At 37.1% G+C, this 17,698-nt stretch overlaps 1 protein-coding gene across 1 annotated transcript in view; it reads left to right on the plus strand.

Moving 5' to 3' along the window:
* Positions 1–17,698, plus strand: part of WWC3 (WWC family member 3) — a 99,201-nt gene that overhangs the window by 31,938 nt on the left and 49,565 nt on the right. Inside the window, 4 exon segments of the mRNA XM_058045577.1 lie at positions 5,228–5,337; positions 9,965–10,168; positions 13,245–13,321; positions 15,446–15,525. Of these exon segments, the coding sequence (XP_057901560.1) occupies positions 5,228–5,337; positions 9,965–10,168; positions 13,245–13,321; positions 15,446–15,525 (471 nt within the window).

Consider the following 17,698-nt stretch of genomic DNA (forward strand, 5'->3'; position numbering starts at 1 on the left):
CGCGGGGGAAGCTGCTTCCCTCAGCAGCTGGGCACCGTGTCCCTGCCGTGTCCCTGCCGTGTCCCTGCCGTGTCCCTGCCGTGTCCCTGCCGTGTCCCTGCCGTGTCCCTGCCCTGCTTTGGGCAGTGGGTCCCTGCCGTGTCCCTACCCTGCTCTGGAGTCACGGCACAGCTGTGTCCCTCTCTGTCACAGAGATGCTCTTGCTGCCCAGGCCAGAGCTGTGCTGGTGGAAGAAGTCGAAGAAGTGCCTCCAGGACTGCAGTGTAACTTTTAAAAACAACATTATAACAATCCTCCCATTCTCCGCCTCAGTGTAAGCAGCTCTTCTTGTCAGTGTCCGTGAAACAACATTGCTTCTCAATTTCTTGATTTGGTTTGTTTGGGATTTTTTTGATTTTTTTTTTCCTCTCCATGCAGTTGGAGGGAGTAAGAACCATTCTACAAGACAAGAGAGTTAGTTGAACTTTATAGCAATATCTGTAACTTAAATGCACATTTGAAAGGAGGAAAGAAAAAAAACATTGACTGAAAGCATTAAAGTGTGTGCATGATTTCTCATTTTGCCTTTTCTCTTTCTTGCCTTCCGACACTTCACTAATATACTTGGCATAATACTTTCCTTGGAGAAACTATTGCTAGATTTTATCAGATTGCTAGCTCTTTTCTAGTTACTCTATTACTCATTTTTACATTGCATGGTGTTCTTCAGATCTCTAATGTGAATTAATGCAGTTTCCTAGTAAATTAGTAATACAATTTCTGTGCATTTGTCAGGCAAAAACGTCTATCCCATTAGATGACAATTCAGACTGAGATCAGGTTTTGTTCAGAACTCGGTGATTCTTTTTCATAATTAGCCCTCATAGTTAGTGCTTTCCTCTTAATCAAGGCCCACTTTGAAAGGTGAGGTGGCCTTGTAAGTAATTTAGGTGTCTAGGCATTGTTTAAAGGAGGGCAGCTAGTTTACAAGAGTTTCTACTTTGGAACACCTTTTCGATTTCCTGTTCAAGATCTTGGAAAAACAGGCTGTGTTTGTCTGTATTTAGTTCCTCCCAGGGGAAGTTTTACCCAATTAGACCTAGGGATTTCAAGCAGCCAGGGTCCTCTAATGTGGCATCAGGGCCATGGGAAGACTGAGGATCTTACCTAAAATTTTCCAAAGCCTTGTGCTTTTAGTGATCTGGTTCTGGTTTTGAAGGTCTGTGACAATGAAGTTGCCCTACTCTATCTGTGAAACTGTGCTTTGGAGATGTGAACCATGTCTTTCCTTTGGACTGGGAAGCTTTTCTTTATTATTTGAAGTTTGAGATTTTCTGTGGGGTTTTTTGGGGGGGGAAAGAGGGTGTAGAAATCAGATGCTGCTAACAATGTTTCTGAAGCTGAAAACACTTTTGAAGTACGTTATCTAAAATGGTATTTGGCCATTATCTTCTAAAGCCTTTCCTTCTCCCCGTCCAGTCCCATGAACTGATGCATTCAAGAAATACTTGTTTTGCTGCCACATATTCAGAAAGCTGTAATAATGTGTTGTGGAATCCTTCTTTTTGTTGTAGTGGATAAAGATTCAAAATAAGTATGCAGGGAGGAGAAAAAACTTATTTTGGTCACTTGTTTGGTTTTATTTTACCATTTAATTTCTGTATTCTAGCTGTTAAGCTTGGTAATTGAAACAGAGAAAATGTGAATAAAACTTGTGTTTTCAGATGTGTCTGTTGGATTGAGTGCAAATACCTGGCTTTTATTTCTTCTTAATGAAAACTTCTAATTTGGGCAGAGTCAGAAGTGACAGGTCTGAGGTGCATGACATTGCTCAGAGATTTTTCTCTGGGCTTGATATACTGGATTTGGATTATGAAAGCTTTCTTATGTGATTCTGTATTTGCTTCTAAAGGGTTTCAGAGTCACAAAAGATTGGGTTCCTAAGGAGTGAAGACCATCATTATTTTTGGAAAGGATAAAGTCAGTTAATCTGATATTAAGGTTGGTTTTTTGATCTGTGCAGAATTGGTCCCCATGGAAAATTGTTACTTGTAGCTGGCCTGTAGGTCCAGTGACTGCAAAAACTTAATGCTGCAAACTGGTCCCAGAGGATTTTCATCTTCAGCTGAAAGTTCAGAACCTTCTTGTTAGTGTCTGCCAGTTGTTTTGGGGGAAACAGGAGGTGATCATGGGTTAGTGTATTATTGTTTGCTACCTCGATCAGATAAATGCCTTAGTTTTTCTTTACTGAATAGCACAGTGCAGGACAGCCCTGGTTTTTGTTTCATCAAAGATGGCAGCATTTTTGTTGTGTCTTCATCTTTATAATTCTTTGAAGAGTTTTTTGTCTTTATTTCAATACTTTGAAATGTTTTAACAGATGTACCTTGTACAATTCTTTATAAAAAAGTAGAAAAGGTAATTTCTATTTTATTGAACTTAAGCTAATTAAAAACAAACCCAAAGGGTAAAGCAGTATTTCCAGAAGATACTTAATTTCAGCAGTCAACTGCTGTACTTTGTGGCTGACCTCCAATGTAGATATCTGCATCTCTTCCATTTTGTCTTTGTTATTCTGAAAAGCCCTAGTTTCCTTAACTGGCAAGAAACTAATCTTGTCCTCAGAGTTGTGCTGGTTAAACCAGGAAGGTGTTTTTTCAGTTCACTTTGTCAAAGCAGTGCAAAACACAGGCAGAAACTTCCAATCCTTAGTTTTTTGTCTTTGGCTTAAGATCCAGCTACATAGGAATAAATATGGCTGGATTGAGTCAGTATGACATTGTGCTTTGTCTGAAGGGAATCCAATTTGGAGCAACTTTGATTATAACTTAGTTTAAAATGAGCAACATCAACTTAATAATGGTCTGAATATCAGTAAGATAGCTTTTTATGTGTTGGGGTTTTTTTTCTCTACAAGTTTTCCTTCAAAACTATTAATTAAACTGTTCACACATGCTTTTATAACGCTGTAATGAAAACTGGTTAAACCAGATGCATTGGTTTTCTTCAGTCTCCCTTTTCCTAAAAGTGAACATTGTCCTTGTCCTGCAAGTCAGAGTCCTGGCAGGATCACAGAGAGCACTGAATTAAAGGTTTTGTAGTGTGAAAGGTTAGAGTATCATGTGCAGGTTTTATTTATGAATAAAGGGTGAGGGTATGTTTGTGTTACAGGCAAGCAAGTCTCATAACTTATTCCAAAGAAAATCTTGTCTATAGTGCGGTAATTTAGGAGCTGATGTCTAGACTACTTTGAGAAATTGTAAACATTATGTCTTCAGAACAGGACCATGGGAGTTTAAGAAAAAATGCTGTACTTTGTATGTTTAATATTTGACTGAATTCCAGGGAGATCAGGAGTATTTTGGCAATATCTGATCTGCCTGACTGCTAAATGAATTAATGAGAGTGCTTGTGTCAGTTCCTAGTAACATTTTCTTTCTTGAACAGAGCATCTCTGGATTTGCATAATTACATGATGTAAACTACATATTTGTCAATAATGGAAAATTTTTACTTTAAATAGTGGTGCACAAGTTTATGTACATCTTCTTGTTAAACTGTTTATATGTGTTGGAGAATCAACCAAGTAAGATCAAGCTATTATTTGACCTGAATAGCTTGTTCTTTCTACTGTTGTGCAGAGCTGTTGAAACATGACATTGAAACAAATAGGGGTATTTTAAAAATTATTCTGCTACGGTTAATTTTGAACACTGTAATCTTAATCACTCTAAAATAGTTTCAGGAGGCAGGTAAATGCAGTTTTTCTGTTTGCTGTGTGCAAAGTTTTGTGTTGTATGTTGGTGGTTGAATGGTGTGCTTACTGCACCATTGGGCTAGCTAGAATGGAGCTGTAGTAGTATTTCCATCATTTTAAGTTTTTACCACTGGATTGTTCTGGTTTGTTTTATTTTGGGGTGGGCAAGCACTTCCAAGTTCAAAGACAGACATACTTTAGTTCAAAGTTACTGTGTTATACAGGTGTTATCAGATGAAGGGCAGTTATGAGTCCTAATGGTCTCTCCATTCAGCAGTGTATTTGTAAGCATAGTCCAAATCTGGTGTCAGAAATCTTAATTGGTATTGCAGTGTACAAGTGGAGGTACAAGAGAAAGCATAATGCTATAGATTCTGTTGATCTTAACTCAGTCTCTAAATTAATGCATGTATTTAATGTTTGCAAAGTTGTCATCGTAGGTATTAGAAGTGCCTCAACAAATATGTGAGGAAGGTGTTGTATCTATATCCTACATGTAATAGAAACTACTTTATTAGTAGCTTTTCAGTATATGAATTTTGTGATGGCTTGTAGAGGAAAACATTATCCTCGGGGTTAAGTAAAGATTAAAATGAATATTTGAGTAATAAACATGATTAGACTGACCATAAAGGCTTTTATATTTATATTATTTATTCTTCCTAGTTTTTTATATACCTTGCTGTTCTAGAGCTGTGTTGGTTTAGAGTCTTTCTGTATAATATGGAACTGAGTACTTTCAGTGTCCCTGTCAACACTGACATGGCTGTTCCAGTTTTCTATTGCCCACTGATCTATTAAGACTTTGTCTAGCAAGGACTATGATGTTTTAAGCTTTTAGTTAGTAATGCAGTTACTTATTAATTACTGTTTCTGGTCTAATTGCTTCAGAATTTTCAGAGACATTTGTTTGTCTCTTCTTTTTGAGGGAGAAGAAGTAATTTGGATATGTCTGGACCAAGAGAATATCATTAATGATTTGAAATGTACAATTGAAACGAGAAAGTCTGTTATATAGTGCTGTCTTGAATTTTATGGTTGTTGTTTTTTTTTTTTTTTTTTTTTTTTTTTTTAAGGACAAGCAATTTTGCTACATTGTCACCTGAAAGAAGTTAAAACCTATAAAGTTTCTAGTAGTTTCAGCAGTGGTAAACTCCAGCTTCACATGTATGTTCTTTGCAGTATGGGAGAAAAACTGGCAGGACTGCATGCCATTATAATTAAATTGTTATACATAGAAACTAGAGGGGAGAAGCTTGTCTTACCTGTAGAGGGGAGAAGCTTGTCTTACCTGTTTGGGGAGTATCTGTCAGCATATTTAAATGAAAATTTATTTTGAAACTGTATGTTTGTAATTATCAGCACATTCCTAAGTAGCATAACTAGTCTTTGATCAACTGGCAAAGGTATCTTCAAAACATGTAATAACATTCATTGCATTGTAAACTCTGGACCTTTTTGTATTTATTTGTGTTATTTTTATTTTTACAGGATTACAAAGCCCCTGACGTTTGCTGACTGTGTTGGTGATGAGCTTCCTTTGGGATGGGAAACTGTTTACGATCAACAGATTGGAGTTTATTATATGGACCACATAAATCGTGAGTAGATATGTGATTGTTTTGAGGAATGCTAACAAGCTGATGTTTACTCTTGCCACTAACTTTGCTTCCTATACCATTTATACACCTCGTGCTACACTGAGAAAATGTATGCAAATAATTTCTTGCTGAACGTGTTTCCTTATCTTTCATAGGGGGCAAAATTGTAAAGAATTCCACTTGTAAAGAATTTTACAACCTATGATTGAAATGTAGTGTATCAAAATATTTTGGTTTGCTTGGTCATACTGTGAAGTATTAGTAATTTTGATGTTGCGTTTTGTCATATATAGAAAGACTTTTGTGTTATATTTTTACATTTCCTATATTTCCTGTCATCCATAGTTCACTCTTATGCTTTGAAAACCAAAATACATTCTGAGAGAAGTGTGCTGATTTTTAATCAGAAGCACAGTGAAATACAGTAATCTCATTCTTGCTTAAGCAATGTATATTTAATGTTTTAATACAGTACAAAATGCTATCAAAAAGACAACAGATGTGCCTTTTGGAGACTAATTTTGAACACTTTCCTTTTTGGACTATCACTGAGCTTTGTATCATCACTGTGGCACATTTGCCAGTTCTACTTTAAAAAAAAAGTCTTATCTTTATAGCTTTGTACTGCTGCTGCTGTTACTGTTGTGCTATCATTAAACTTCTTATCGCCATTGAGTGAATGCTTTCACTTTGTGGGAAATTGGGAGCTGGTGGGGACTAAGAAAAGAAGACAGTAGTTACATGGGCTATCACAGCAATGGTAAATAGTATAATCTGAAAAACCAACCTCAATACTATCTACTTGAAATCTAGTCAATTAAAAAATGAAAGTGTAATGATAATTTTGGGCTTCCAGCCATCATTGGAATTACTTGTGTTTTGTGGTTTCACTATTACTTGCTTTAAAAAACCTAAACAACAGAATAATAAATATTCCCATGGTATCGTTTGACCTATACATGTACTTATTTGTTGTGAAATTTAACAAAGATCATTAACTAAATGATAAACTTCAAACAGTTGTTGATACATTAATCACAAGGATAGATAGACAAGAAAATTCAAAGGCAATAAATACAGACTGTTAGGTAATTCTTAAAGTAACTCTGTGTTTAAAAAAGTGTTAGCTTAAGGATTGCTGTCATATTAACTTTAGTAATGTTGAAATTTAATAAGAAGTGAGGGTTATGTTGGAGTACAGTAGTGGAGTGGGCTTACACCAAAGTATGTGCACGAATGCATATATTTTTTAGAAAAATTAAGGTATTACCAACTCTAATTTTTTTTGATTTGCAGGTGAGTTTAGAATAGAAAATGAGTAGAACTTGAATTCCTATTGCAATGCCTTAAAAAAGCTACTGATAGGCCTCTGTGATAGGAATAAGAATCACCATCACATGCAAAATCAGGGCTTCCTTTTGCTTTTTGAATTTTGTTATTAGCAGCTTTACCACATTCAAGTTTGAACTTACAGAAGGGATATTAATCATTGTAGGCATGTCAGATCTGGCTTGTGTTTTTTCCTGTGCAATTGAGAGCAAAAACTGTAGAAGAGAATCTTTGTAAAGATCAGTTGAGTTCCCACATGATCAGTGGGTAGACAGAAAGAAAAGATGAATATTAATGGACCTGGAAAAGTAAAGCTAATCATATTAGGTATGAAATAAAGTTAATGTATGAACAGAGGGAGAGAAGCTTCATGCGGAAAGTGCTGAACTGAGTAAAAGAAATCATTCAACAATTAACAAGGTTGCAAAATTTGTCTCTTTCATGATAGCTAATTACTTGCAGCCCACAGATATTATCCCAAATGGTAATTCAACCGTCACAGTTAAATGGGTTTGTCACCCTTAGGCTAATACAGTGCTTTCATATACCAGCAAGATTTATAATAAGAGGGAAGACGGAGTTGATATTATAGCTGGATAATTATTATTCAGAAATTAGTTGGACTCTTGATCCAATTTTTAAACTGTGGACAACAAAGGTGCCAATCAAGACGGCATAAATTTCCTTTGTAGAAGTGAGAAGTAATGAGTAGACAATCATGGGCATCGTGAGGTGGTGTCAGACAAGTGGAGGAGATGGTCTTGGAGCTGAAGAAATGCTTTTCTGAACTGAGTAGGTCTAAACTACTTGGAACAGCAGCTTCAGGAAAAAGCATTTGGGTTGTCTTTTGTGGCTGACTGGGTTAAATGCTTTGTGCAGCATTGGAGTTCTGTGTTAATTGACAAAACAGTTAGAAGTGCCTCAGTGTCAAGAAATACTGTGAGAAAATGCAAGGGATAATTCAAAGAGTCTTTCTACACTTACACTTACCAAGGACCTCTCATGTTTTGTGCACTCTCTCAAGCTTTTTGCCCTTGCACCTTTTAAAAGAAAACAGCAATATGTCTGATTTTTTCTAAGTCTTTTGCTATGTTTGTTTACCCAGGAAGCAAGAAAAAGATTTCTAGGCAATAGTTTTCCATTTAAACTGGAAAAAAAACAAGGAACAGAAGAATCTTCTGTAAATCTCAATGGTGCTTCCAACCCTGATCTCCATCTTGTTCTGTAAATTCAGTACTTTGTTGACACCCTTACTAAGCTGCTCTTGGCTGTTATCCAACCATTGCTTAAAAACCTTGGCGGTTGCCAGCCACAGAATTCCTTTCCCTCCTCCTCAGAGTCTTGGGAGCCTTTGAAGTTTCCTCTAAGCAGTTGGGCATTCCCCAGTGAGGGAATAATATATTCTCTGCATTTGTCTGGGACTGTTCTTGAGTTACTATAATGGGTTTTTTTCTAATTGGTTGTAAAGAAGTGAAGGAAGTTAATTTTATCATACAATGTAGCTTTGGTCTTGTTATGTGGCAAACTTGTTTAGAAATCCAGGGCAAAGTTTCATGAACTAGAAAAAAGCAGAGATTCCCATGCACTAAAGAAGTTTTCTACCTCTGATGAATGCTGCTAGCTTTTCAGAAGGCTTCTGAAATAATTCTGTAAGAGATGCAGTGCCCTGAAGTATAGGATCTCAGAAGTTCAATGTGTCATAGAACGTAACACTTTAGCCTGGGTTGTTTTTTGAGATTAGGACTAATAGTTTGCCATTCCAAGACAAAAACTGAATCCTAGTAAGCCTGTCTGTTTTATAAATATTTACTGATTTCTCATTGTTTCCATGGGGATTTATCAATCTTAGGAATATTAGAATTTGCACAGATTTCAGAGGTACTAATGGACAAATGAAGTAGCAGTGGAAATTGAAATGCCCTTAGTGAAGGGTGGGCAGCAGTCAGAACTCTGTTTTCTTCTGCTTGCCTTCCATGTAGAGAAGGATTTATGGCAGCTCAGCAAGACAAAGCACATCCTGTCCTTGCCAGAGGAGATATTTTCACGACACTGAAGTCAGAAGGGAATCAGAGGGGTCCCTGGGAAGTGGGGAGAGATTGCAGAACTGTAGGCACTATCTTGGTACTGTTTCGATGTGAGGAGTTGCAGGGAGAGAAAGGTACAACTGTTAAGAGAAAAGGTTATTTAGGAAGCTAATCTGCAAATCTGTTGGAAGCACTGCTCTTTGATGAGCCTTCTGTTTTTGTTTATATACTTTTCAGATGGCTCTCAAATGTTAGAGCTGCTAGCATGACCTTGACACCATTAGAGTTCTTAATCTATTGTGCTTAATCTTCTACAGTTTTGTATTTCATCACTGGTACCAATCTACTGAATTATGTACTCAGGATTAATGCAAAACATAACTGGCTTTCATCTCATGTAAGAAACCAAGTTTGGAAAAATTGCTAGGTGCTTAGCTCCTGACTGTGCTCCAGGTTTTGCCACTACTTTGAGCACTGACATTGTGTCTGCAGCAGCTTCTAACTGGTAGAGCTTCAGTCATCAGAAATTAACATTCCATTTAAACCCAAGGCTTCACATCAATGTTGTTATGTGAAACATATTATTTGACTCACAAAACCCCCCAAAATGAACTAATAATTTTTTAGAATTTTAATGTGTGTCATCCTCAAATGCCTTTGCAACTGCAGAGAGATTGTTTTGCAGTAATAACTGGTCCAAATCCTGGCAAGGAAAAACATCAGACTGCTGTTTCTTAAGACAAAAAAAAAAAAAAAAAAAAAAAAGAGAAGTGATTTAAAAGCTGTATGGAATTGAGACTAAGATGCTGACTTCTCTGTTGAATTACCTCATTCTTTTTAACTATGCAGGGGTAGCCTTTGTCCTTTTAAGATGTTATGCAAGTTGTATGCAGTATCTTAAGTTAGTTACAGCTATTTATAGACTTATGGGTAAAGTATTGAGATACCTTGATTTTTCCTTGTGGTTCTGGGTTTTTAGGTAATTTTTGGAATTTTCAAGTTGGCTATGAGGGAAGGTTAGGGCTAACTTACTGTTTTCTTTGGGTTTGCACTGGTTTGTAAAGAAAAGAATAACATTTAAATGCCTTTTATATTTGAAAAGCCTTTCCTGTTCTTTCACTCTGCATCCTTCCTTCTCTCCTGGCTGGAGTGATTTTGGGCACTCTAGTGTCAGGTGTGCTGGTTGAGAATGGACATTAACAAAAATAACTTGGACTTGGTGGCACAAAGCGTCATATTATTTTACTTTAATGTTTTTACTTTTCTCTCCTTAGAGCTCACACAAATTGAGGATCCGAGGGAACAATGGAGAAGGGAGCAGGAACGCATGCTGAAGGAATATTTAATAGTTGCCCAGGAGGCACTGAATGCCAAGAAAGAGATTTACCAAATAAAGCAGCAGCGTTTTGAGCTAGCCCAAGAGGAATATCAACAATTGCACAAGATGTGTGAGGATGACAGCCGTTCCTATGCCAGCTGTGAGTTTACTCTCTTTTCTTGATATTGCCCACCTGCCCTCACAAGATGTGGTGTAAGAAAAAGTGTGAAGTATTTCCATCACCTGATTCTTCTCTGAATGAAGGTTCTGACTACAGCAGTGAGGTGCTGTCTTTTGACTCTGCAATTCAATGTCTTCCAATTCCTGTTACATCTATTACAACAGAGATTTATTAGGGATAAATGTTAACATTAAAAAGAGATGTAACTTTAAACAGGCATATATCCCAACTGGTATTTCTGCCCATCTTGGAGCCAGGTGTAGCGATGATTCCTGCAAGGCAGCAAGGGCTGAATGTTGCTGCATCAGCTGCCTACCTGCACTCCTAAACTCAAAAGATTATTTCCACTCAACATAGGAGGGAGCCGTCAGCTTAGGGGAAACCTTCTGTGGATCCCTAGTGTGCTTAGAAAATTTACAAAGACTTAGGGACAAGCTGTTGTGTTCAAGAGTACCTGTGACCATGAACTAGGAGACAATATTTCATTAGTTCACCTCATTCTTGAGTGCCAGCCTGTGATACTGATGTAGGTGATAGAGAGCTATAATTTCCTCCCCTTTTCATTCTTCAGATGTCTCTGGTAGCTTGGGGTAGATAACAGACTTTTTCTGAATCCTGAAGATGTTGCCCCATTGTCATGGCTGTTGGTTGGTGCAGGTGTCTTTGTCAGAGTCAACTGGACTAGTTCAAAGAAGTGGATATACCCCACATGGAAATTAGTGGAGTTTTACTGGGTTTTGGGTTTTTTTTTTTAGTTTTAGTTTTTCAGTGGCTGTACAGTCATTGTTTTAACTGCAGGTTTGCTGTTAAATGCCAAGGATTTAATAAGAACGGGAAGCTCAGCTTTAGCCTTTTCTGAAGATGTTCAAGAAATCTGACTGTGGAAGGGGGCTTAGGGCAGGTGTCTGGATAGAAGTGTTTAGCTACTGATTCAGTTGTATTTATTAATCCAAGCAAATTCATACATATGCCAAAATCCTGAATAAAAGTTGTTTTCCAGAGCTGAGGTGTCCCAGATGGTTTGGACCAAGTACTCTGTTATGTTGAACTGGCATTCTCATCCTTTTGTTTAGTTTATATATATGCATTCTGTCATTCAGTTTGTAACATAACTGAACAATTATGACTAGTCTTATTTCCCCCTCTCATGTTCAAGTTTCTGAAGACGAAGCAAGGTATTTTCCTATTAAGAAAGAAAATTTTAAAAAAGAAACTATTGTGTAAAGTGTGTTTAACAACTATTTGAAGACTTGGAATAGAGTAAAAGACAGTGTTGTCAGTATTTTTTGAGATTATAAAATCTAAATCGACTTTTATTACAAAACCTTTCTAAGACCTTGGGCTTTTTTTTTTTTTTTTTTTTTAATTTGCAGTAATTCTGTGGGATATTTTATTGAATTACTTCAGGTGAATATACGGAAAGTTCTGTTGAAGATGAAAATATACTAGAAAAAGATAACCTTTTTCATATTTTTGAAGCTCTTAGATAAACAAGTTATTTGAAATAGCAACAAAATATGACTGAAAATGACAAAATTTGGAGTTATCTATAATGAAAGCAAATGTTATGCCAATTTACTTATGTTTCTCCATCTTCTGATAGTTCAGGGTTTTGTAGGTGTATCTGGAGTTGATAATGAGAATCTGTGAGAGAAATTACATATAACTGTTTGCTTGTTTTGAGGTGGAAAAATATTTTAATTTTCTATGATGTGTTAATATATTTTATATTGGTTTAAGGTCATATGCTTCAGTTTTCAGAAAATGGGGTGGGTTGATTACTCGAATAATTAAAATTTTTTTTTTTAATATCCTTTTTGGAATTAATCATGCTGTCAACTCAAGATTCCCAAAAGCTCCTTCTCTACTTGTTTTTCCTAATTTGAGTCCTCCACTCCACTGTGGGATGCTTGTCTCTCCTTTTACTGTACAGAAATATTAGACTTCTAATGTTAGTGCAATTACACTGCCAAAGTTGGATGCTTATATAGCCAATATCTTTGCCTCCACCACCACTTGTTTCAAGTTGCTGGATTTAAAGAACTAAAACTTCACAAATTGTTTTTCTCCACTTTGCTTGTGGGTGCTGCTATTGACTCAGTGTCGTGTGCTTATGAGTGGGAGGTGAGCTCAGCGGTTGTGGGTTGGCAGGGAGGTGCCCATGCAGCAGTTTTGTGACTCAGTTGTGATCAGAACTGCTTAAAAAAAAAAAAGTCCATAGAAAATCCTGGATTTAGAGAATTAGTCCAGGCATGACTACTCATTTTGGCAAGTTCCTGCACGCTCAACATGACCTTGGCATTGCAGTATTCTTTAAAGGTTCAAAAGGCCCAGTGCAGCCCAGACACGGATATGGGTTTCAGTGCAGCAGCCTTCAGCTCTGCAAAAGGATGGAAGGTCTGACAGCACAACCCCATCCATTCACATACCAGGCATTTTTCAGTGGGCCAGTGCTGCCTTGAATGGCTCACTCCATAAATCATGGTTGCTCTTGCCCCATCTATCCTCTGGGACCTTTAGTTCATCTGTGCAGGCTTTAGCTTGAAATGCCACAGCTTGAAATCATTGCCTGACTGGAGACACCTTAAGACCTTACTTGCCAGGGTTGGTTTGTATTTCAGTTCCCTAACTGTTGCTTTAGAAGGCAGCTTCTCTGCCTAGCTGGTCTAATTTTGTTCTGACAATAATTTTTTTTTTTAACTTTAGTGCCTATCATACTGTTAATTCAGTGTACCTAGGAAGTAACTACTAGTTATTAATATTACACAAATTGCTTGCTTCAGTAGATGCCATCATCCTATCACAGGAGCTTATTGCTTTTAGGAAATACATGGTGCTGCTATATGCAATTTTTGGTGGTATTCAGGATGAAAGAAAGTTTCAGATGGGCCAAATCGAAATCCTCAGTTGTACTTCAGCACAGAGGATAATTTTAGAACCTAGTGACTTGTAAAAAAAGTAATTAATGAAATGGTTTATCATATAGTGCCACATCTTAACAATTGTATTAAAGAAGGCGGAAAAAAGAGTAAAATACTGTTTTCCATCTGTTTAGCATTCTCTGGATTTTCAGCTAATACCAAGTATGACCCATATCAGATTAAAGCAGAAATAGCCAGCCGTCGTGACAGAGTGAGTAATCTTTTTTCATTTTGTAAAAATATGAATTAGGCGTGGGGAAGGGAGGGAGGAAGGGTCTGTTTTACTTTAGCATTACACTGAATGTTGTATGCATTTCTAGAAATACTGTATTGAAAAGTGCTTTTTTGTTCTTACCCGTTGCTCTGTTAAAACAGCTCTATATTAACTGCTTTTTGGTCACTTGAGAGGTAATGCTTTTTCCGTGGTAAAAATGCAAACATTTTTGCCACAAATGTTAGAGGCAAGCTCAGCCAGGCTTTCAGAAATTGCTTTCTCTCTACAAACTTCCACAAGTAGTAAATTCTCTGCAGCCAGATTCTTTCAGTTCAAACCCATTTACCCATTTTCAGTGAGATACTGCTGGACTGCAGGTTTAACTACTTATTTGGAAATCTCTTCACAATTCAGTAGACCTATTGGCCAAATAGAATTTTTCAGCTGGTTGGCCAGAGCTCTTTTACGAGGAGAGGGAAATATAAGTATTCTGACAATAATAAGCAGTTCTGTAACAAAAATGTTCCTTATTTATGTATTTAAAAAAAAACAAAACTAAATTCATGGTTTTGATAAATAAGTATTTTAAAAAACACTTATCCTTGCAGGATAGTGTTCCATTTTTGTTGTAGTAACCACTTTTCACATGAGTGCCTCTGAAAATCAATCCCATTCACCACCCTTCAAAGGCATTTATTCTATCTGTATATATTTATTACATGCTGACTAGTGTTTGCTTGTTTTACATACTCGAAATGTCAGGGTATTCTAAACAAGCCTTATTTATTTAAGTAATAAATATGAAGAATATTTAAGTATTAATTATGAAGAAAATAAGCAAGGTTTTCACTTATGACTATCTTCCTCTCTTTCTCCTTAAACAAAATGACCTAGGATACATAGGATATTCTGTTCAAAGGACTGTGTGCATAGTCATTGAGTTGTTTCAGGAAATAGAATGAAATAAGCACTATAAACCTTTTGTGTACAGGACGCATTTTCTCATTTTACTTCTGGTGGGTGTTAAAGGAGCTGGTGAGCATATAGAGTTCAGGGGCTCGTGCAGTGAATTTTGATGAGAGGGAGAGAGCTGTGCAGGATGCTGGGACTCTGACAGTGCTGGTTTGCATCCTGGTACTGATGCAAAGCCCCATGTATAGAGCTGAAGAAAAAATTAATTTTTTAATTCTCTTTTTTAAAAAATCTGTTTTGTAATGATTTTGTCATTTACTGATGTACATGTGAAAATCAAGAGTGCTCTGGATAAATTCTAGCAAATATCCTGAGTTTGGTAGCTTCAGAAGAGAGAGCTTTTTTCTTTCCATCCCTGCCCCTCTTTGGGCTCACAGTTCAGTCTTAGCCTCACTACCACATACTGAAGCACCCCTATTGCCCTCATTTGTCTGCTGTCCCTTGCATTCTCCTCTCCCTGTTGCCTTCAGTTTTCTGTCAGCTTTGGAGGGCAAGAAGCTCTTTCTCTGCAGATCATGCTTGGCTCTTCCATGGTCTGCACAACCTACTCAGGTACCTGTTTCCATAAAACCACAAGAACAGGTTTTTGGAGACATCTTTGCTATGTCACTTTCGATTTATGCTCATTAGTTGGATCAAGATAATTGACCAGAGGGTTGAGAGGGCAGGATAATATGAAAATGGCAAGCCAGGCTGCCATTTCTGTCAGAGAGAACAGTTCTGCTGCCAGTAATTTTGTTTTCCTGGATAGAAAAATTAACAGCATTGAGTGTTTTGTCTTTTTTAAAGTTGACTAAAGAATTTAATACAGTTGAGAGGTGTCTTTGCTACAAAAGGAGAAGAAAATTTATATGGGTTGAAACTTGCCAGCTGTTAGCATAAACTATTGGAAAAAGAAACCTTATAGAATAGGTGAGGTAATTGATACTTTGAAAGCTGAATGTTTTGACTGCTTTTTGATTGGGCCTTATGATATTTAAGAAAGTCTTCTGTTATTTTAATGCACAATTTTAAAGCAAAAAAAGAATAGAGAAATTATCACTTCCAGTTCTTTAAAGTAGCTTAAGATTTTGTATTTAAAAATCAATTATTTTTATTGTGGAAATTACTCTTACTTATTTTAATTTTTAATTATTTTGTATTATTCAGCTCTCCAGGCTGAAACGAGAATTGGCACAGATGAAGCAGGAGTTGCAATATAAAGAAAAAGGAGTGGAAACTCTGCAAGAGTAAGTTAAGAGTTCGTGGGAGGATCTTTTTTTGGGGTTTGGGTTTATTTTTTAATTGCCTGTGAATGAATTTCATAGAAAAGTGTTGTCAAAAATAAAATGTTAAAGGCTTTGCTTCAGACTTTCAGCTGTGGTAGTGATGCAGGGTGAGAACAATGTGAAAGGACAGAAGAAGAGTTAAACAGAATTGGTTGGAGTTGTGATTTTGTAGGTTCACATGCAAGAATAGCTTTATAGGCCATGTTCTTTAACTTTTCCTCAAGATATTGCCAAACTGGAATTAGATTTTAAAAAATATTTCCCAAATACTTTCTGGAGATACCTACTGCCTGGAGCACAGCCCAAAGCACCATGCTGTTGAGTTGCTTCCCCATGGCAGTACCAAGGCTTTTTGGCTGGGCACAGATCTTTTGCTAGAGGGATTTCTGTACACAACAGTGCTGCTTCTCCCTGTTACCTGATGGTCAGGCCATCTCATTCTGCACTGTATGGCTGATTTGTGCTTGTACTGTAAATCTAGTGGTCTGTGAGACCTTGGGTTGTGTTGCATGTGTGCAGAATGTCTGCGTGTAAAAGTGACTCCTTGTCTCCTCCCAGTAAGGAAAGGAAGCTCAGGGCAATTTGCTGCTGCTCCCAGGGCAGTTAGGCAGCCCTGCTGTTTTCTGTGTGCACAGTGGTGTCAAAGGTTGTGAAATGTTGTGGTGACCCTCTCCCTGCCACTCTTCCTGCAGGCCATCTGATGGGAAGGGAGCTGCGTGCTGCCATCTGTGTGTGCTTAGTCACCTGCACACGTAGCTCACACACGGGATGCCCAGTGGGATAGGGAGAGAGGTTGCCAGGCCATGAAAAAGGTGGCAGGTAAACACAGGTTGTTGTGGCTTCCAGATTCCTTCAGCAAGGCCAGTGGCTACACCAAGAGCTTGAACAGCACTTGGATCTGCCTGGGATATGTGGCTGTGCATTTAGAAACCTTGGCCTCTTTCCAGCATGCATGTGAACAAAGTGCCTAATACAGGAGCTTCCTGAAAATGTTGTAACTGTTGCATGTCTAATGGATTTTGCAACATAAGTGTAGCAGCTGCAGAAATATTTTGAAGCTTTGGATTTATTGTGTTGGTGCTACAAAGCATGGGCTTTCACTTCAGGAATTCTGATGAAATTCCAGGGATCTTGGAGCAGTTAGGGTACTTACTTTCCAATTTTTATTGATACTACGATAACAAAACAAATTAAAGCAAGATTCTCAGATTTAGCTTTTAAAAAAGAAGGAGTGACCCATACACTTAATATTTTTGGTGTGTCTGATTTGGTTTTTTAATAACAAAATTTTCTGGTTTTTTAAAAACAAGGCTCTTTTGCTTTATAGTGGATTTAGAAAGTTCCATATGAGAAAACTTGTTCAACCAAAATACCAAAAATCTTAATTGGCAGATACAATGTAATCATTTATTAATAAATGTATTTTTATTGAAGTATTTAGAGGTAGTTGGGGGAATAGATAATGTATGATATTAACTGAAAATTAGTAAAATAAATCATTCAAAGTATTTGCAGTTTCAATACACTAAGTAATATTTTAAAGATAGTCAACATATCAGTATGGTGTTGTAGATACGTAAACAGTAACAGAACAAAACCAATTTTGTCTTATGATTCTTAATAATATTTTCTTAGAGTAAGAATTACTATTCCATTTCTACTTTTTAAATTTGTTTTCCTTTTCTTGGTTATTGGGTTATTTTAATGGTATAGGTTCAATTATTTTATAAAAGGACTAACCACTTGACTAGGATGATGAAAGTATTTGAAGACCATTTGAAACTCAAGATTGTTTTAATTAGTGTAATTCATTTAAGATAGTCCAGTAAAGTAGTGCAACGTTTTGAAAAATAAAGTCTGCAAATGATTAAGAATACAAATGTTTGTCTTGGATTATAGCCCAAGTCAAGTTGCCCATGTTCCAGGATGGGGTTATAGGAGAGACATCAAGAGAGGAATTATTTTAAAGCATATATGATGATCAGTGGTCACTCTGGGTGTGTAGTTTAGAAGTTCAGGTGTGACAACTCAGTGCTGCTCATTGCTGCTGTTGCTGTGGTTGCCCTCTGTCCCGTTGGTGCACTGGGTGGCACTTGTTGTGCTTGCTGGAGCTGGGGAGAGCCTTTTGCCTGTG

The sequence above is a fragment of the Melospiza georgiana genome, chromosome 2, assembly GCF_028018845.1.
Source record: "Melospiza georgiana isolate bMelGeo1 chromosome 2, bMelGeo1.pri, whole genome shotgun sequence".
NCBI classification, from domain to species: domain Eukaryota; kingdom Metazoa; phylum Chordata; class Aves; order Passeriformes; family Passerellidae; genus Melospiza; species Melospiza georgiana.